This window comes from Ranitomeya imitator, chromosome 2, assembly GCF_032444005.1.
Source record: "Ranitomeya imitator isolate aRanImi1 chromosome 2, aRanImi1.pri, whole genome shotgun sequence".
NCBI lineage: Eukaryota > Metazoa > Chordata > Amphibia > Anura > Dendrobatidae > Ranitomeya > Ranitomeya imitator.
Genome location: NC_091283.1, coordinates 428,973,667 through 428,977,559, shown reverse-complemented (window position 1 = coordinate 428,977,559; position 3,893 = coordinate 428,973,667). Strand labels below are relative to the sequence as shown.

Sequence of the window (3,893 nt, the reverse complement as noted above, 5' to 3'; positions counted from 1 at the left end):
AGGAATATTTCTGCTGTCAGTGCTGATCAGGCTCATCTGGCACAAGTGCAGGAGGACGTAGGGACACAGTGGCCACAAGCTGCCGTCAGGTGGCCACAATGAAGTCTCCGGATAGAAACAAGACCGCAGCGATCTTACTCCTATCAGAAACAAATGCCAGTCATCACAGCCAGGGTTATGTACAGGACTCTAGGGGTTAAATCCTCCTACACAGATTGTCATGGACCATATTCCAGGGGTTCAATCCTCCAGCACTGATACTTGGGTAGCACCTCAACAGTCACATGATATTGTAGGGGTTTATCCATCCTGCACAGATTACTGGGGGGGCTCCTCAACAGGTATAGACCATGTTCTAGTTCTACACCGATTATTCAATCCTCCAGCACCGATTACAATCTCATCATCACAGATCATATCTAGGAATTCTACACCGATTACTGGGGGGCACATCACAGATCATATCTAGGGGTTCTGTGCCGATTATTGGGGCACCTCATTATCACGGACCATATCTAGGGGTCCGGGGACGATTACTGGGGGGCACCTCATCATCACAGACCATATCTAGGGGTCCTGCACTTATCATTGGGGGACACCTCATCAGCACAGACCATATCTAGGGGTCCTGCCCTGATCATTGGGGGGCACCTCATCATCACATGCCATATCTAGGGGTCCTGCACTGACCATTGTCAGCACCTCATCATCACAGACCATATCTAGGGGTCCTGCCCTGATCATTGGGGGGCACCTCATCAGCACAGACCATATCTAGGGGTCCTGCCCTGATCATTGGGGGGCACCTCATCATCACAGACCATATCTAGGGGCTCTGCACTGATCATTGGGGGGCACATCATCACAGACCATATCTAGGGGCTCTGCACTGATCATTGGGGGGCACCTCATCATCACAGACCATATCTAGGGGCTCTGCACCGATTACTGGGGGCTGCCGTCTATAGATCAGAACAGGCGCAGCTCAGATTTAAGAAAACATTTTATTCCAACATTTAATGCTCAAAATAGAAATTCCCCGAAAAAAAAAATCTATATAATAAAGTCTCTGTATAAAACTCTCCGGTTGCCGCCGGTTGCATCATCCGCCCCCGGGGCTGATTAACTATTGCCTCCCCGGCTCCACAGTCCGTAATAACATTAGTAAGTGTTCAGTAGGTGAAGGTGCAGAGTGCAAACATCAGCGGCTGTAAACAAGCGCCCGACAACCGCGGCCCCGACAGCCCGCTGCACACTGTCCGGTCTCTGGCAGGTCCCATGCGATCCGGGAAGTCCTGAAAGTGCGTGGCCCCGTGTGGAGGGGCCGCTAGCACCTCCCCGTGGCCTCGGGCGGCAGCTGCTTGAAGAGGTTGCGCAGGGTCCCCAGCTCCCGGCTCAGCTGCTCCACCCGCTTCTGCAGCCGCTCGTTCTCCGCCGTCAGCTCCAGGACCTTGTGCTGCGTCTCCATGTTGCGGATTTTGGCCTTGTCGCGGCTTTTGCGCACGGCGATGTTGTTGCGCTCCCGGCGCTGCTTGTACTCGGAGCTGTGCTTGTCCAGAGACTTCTTGTGTTTGGCCCCGGAGCCCTGTCCGCGGGGCGCGGGGTCGGGGGTCCCCGGGGGGCTGCAGGAGGACGCGCTGCTCAGGTTGCCGCTGCTGCCGGACGGCACCGCATGGAAGGCGAGGAAGGAGCGCATGGCCGGCGTCTCGTCCTTGCCCGGCCCGTCCCGGTACGTGTCCAGCGAGTGCAGCACCGGCTCCGCCTTGGGCTCTCCCGGGTACCGGTAATGGGAGGCCCCCAGCTCACACAGCAGCTCCCCGCACTCCGCCTCCAGGTACGGGCTAAAGTCTATGGCTCTCTCGTGCTCGGGCAGGGGCCCCCGGCGCTGCGCTTTGGCCCCCAGGCTCTCGTCGTAGTAATAGTTGCTCACGTCCATGGGTCTAATAACCCCACATGCCGGCGGGTCCCAGGGCGACAGCAGACGGTGCATGAGGCGGCGGGGACTGCTCGCTTCTCCCCGGACTGTGCGCGCTGGCTGTCAGAGCGGATCTGAAGCTGCGGCCTCCGGGAGCTGCCCTTATATAGGCGGCGTGCTCGCTGCCATAGCGACGGAAGAGGGCGGAGGACACAGTCCGCGTGCTACTACAACTCCCAGCAGGCCATGCGCGCATGGCGTCACTTATTATGGGGGCGTTATCCATCTAGAGCAGAGCTATGGCCTGTGCTCCACTCACATCCAGAGCTGCACTCACAATTCTGCAGGTTCTGTTCTTATCCAGGAATGGCCAAACTCCAAAGCTGAGACGTCTGTTATCGACCCAATCACGAATCAATGGGTCAGTGACAAGGGGGTCGGCGTGTCACCGAGGGCTGTCCGCAGTGATGGGGAAAACTGACCTGAAGTCAATGAGAGCGGATCCAGCACACCGACAACCGCGTGTGAAAAACCGCCGTGTGTGTATGAGGCCTAGCAGTATAACGAGGCGGCGCACATGTTATGTCCTGGGGCCTCATAGTGTGCCCTATTGGGATACCGGGAGATCGGCAATTTATTGATTTATTTTCCTTTTGAATAATATTTTTTTCAGAATGTCCATAGTGGAGTCCAGCTGCCGCCATCTTCATCTGTCGGAGCTCCTTGAAGGTGACGAGACCCTCCAGAGAGTTCCTGCATCACAGAGAGAAGGCAGATGTGTGTGTGTGGGCGGCACGGTGGCGCAGTGGTTAGCACTACAGCCTTGCAGCGCTGGTGTCCTGGGTTCAAGCCCCACTAAGGACAACATCTGCAAAGAGTTTGTATGTTCTCTCCGTGTTTGCGTGGGTTTTCTCCGGGTACTCCGGTTTCCTCCCACATTCCAAAGACATACTGATAGGGAATTTAGATTGTGAGCCCCATTGGGGACAGTGATGATGATGTGTGCAAACTGTAAAGCGCTGCGGAATATGTTAGCGCTATATAAAAATAAAGATTATTATAAGATTATTAGATGTGCGGGGTCATCAGGTCCTAGAATCTGGACGGAAAAGCGTCATCTCTCCATCCGCGGCTTTCTACCCATAATGCTAAGAATTGAGGAGCTTTCTCTATACATTAATTCCACATAGGATGTTACATTATATTAGCCATATACTTGTACAGATGAGGCAGCATTACAGTGGGTTAATACTGTCCCCCATCCACAAGAATATAGCTACTATAATACTGCCCCTGTGTACAAGAATATAGCTACTATAATACTGCTTCCTATGTACAAGAATATAACTACTATAATACTGCCCTTATATACAAGAATATAACTACTATAATACTGCCCCTATGTACAAGAATATAACTACTATAATACTAGTTATAACTAGTATTTAACTAGTAGTTATATTCTTGTACATAGGGTCAGTATTATAGTAGTTATATTCGTGTACATAGGGGGCAGTATTATAGTAGTTATATTGTACATGGGGGCAGTATTATAGTAGTTATATTCTTGTATATAGGGGCAGTATTATAGTAGTTATATTCTTGTATATAGGGTCAGTATTATAGTAGTTATATTCTTCGTCCTTGCCCGGCCCGTCCCGGTATAATACTGACCCTATATACAAGAATATAACTACTATAATACTGCCCCTATATACAAGAATATAACTACTATAATACTGCCCCCATGTACAATATAACTACTATAATACTGCCCCCTATGTACACGAATATAACTACTTATAGTAGTTATATTCTTGTATATAGGGGCAGTATTATAGTAGTTATATTCTTGTATATAGGGTCAGTATTATAGTAGTTATATTCTTGTACATAGGGTCAGTATTATAGCAGTTATATTCGTGTACATAGGGGCAGTATTACAGTAGTTATATTCTTGTACATAGGGGCAGTATTA

The 3,893-nt window shown here is 50.5% G+C and overlaps 1 protein-coding gene across 1 annotated transcript; it reads right to left on the bottom strand.

Moving 5' to 3' along the window:
- Window positions 1–985: 985 nt before the first annotated feature.
- Window positions 986–2,071, bottom strand: CEBPB (CCAAT enhancer binding protein beta). The gene has a single exon (XM_069750873.1). The coding sequence runs from the start codon at window positions 1,988–1,990 to the stop codon at window positions 1,328–1,330; it is 663 nt and encodes a 220-aa protein (XP_069606974.1). The 5' UTR covers window positions 1,991–2,071; the 3' UTR covers window positions 986–1,327.
- Between the last annotated feature and the right edge of the window lie 1,822 nt (window positions 2,072–3,893).

Coding starts and splice junctions, on each gene's coding strand:
- CEBPB (XM_069750873.1), bottom strand. CDS start 1,990: ATGCACCGTCTGCTGTCGCCCTGGGACCCGCCGGCATGTGGGGTTATT.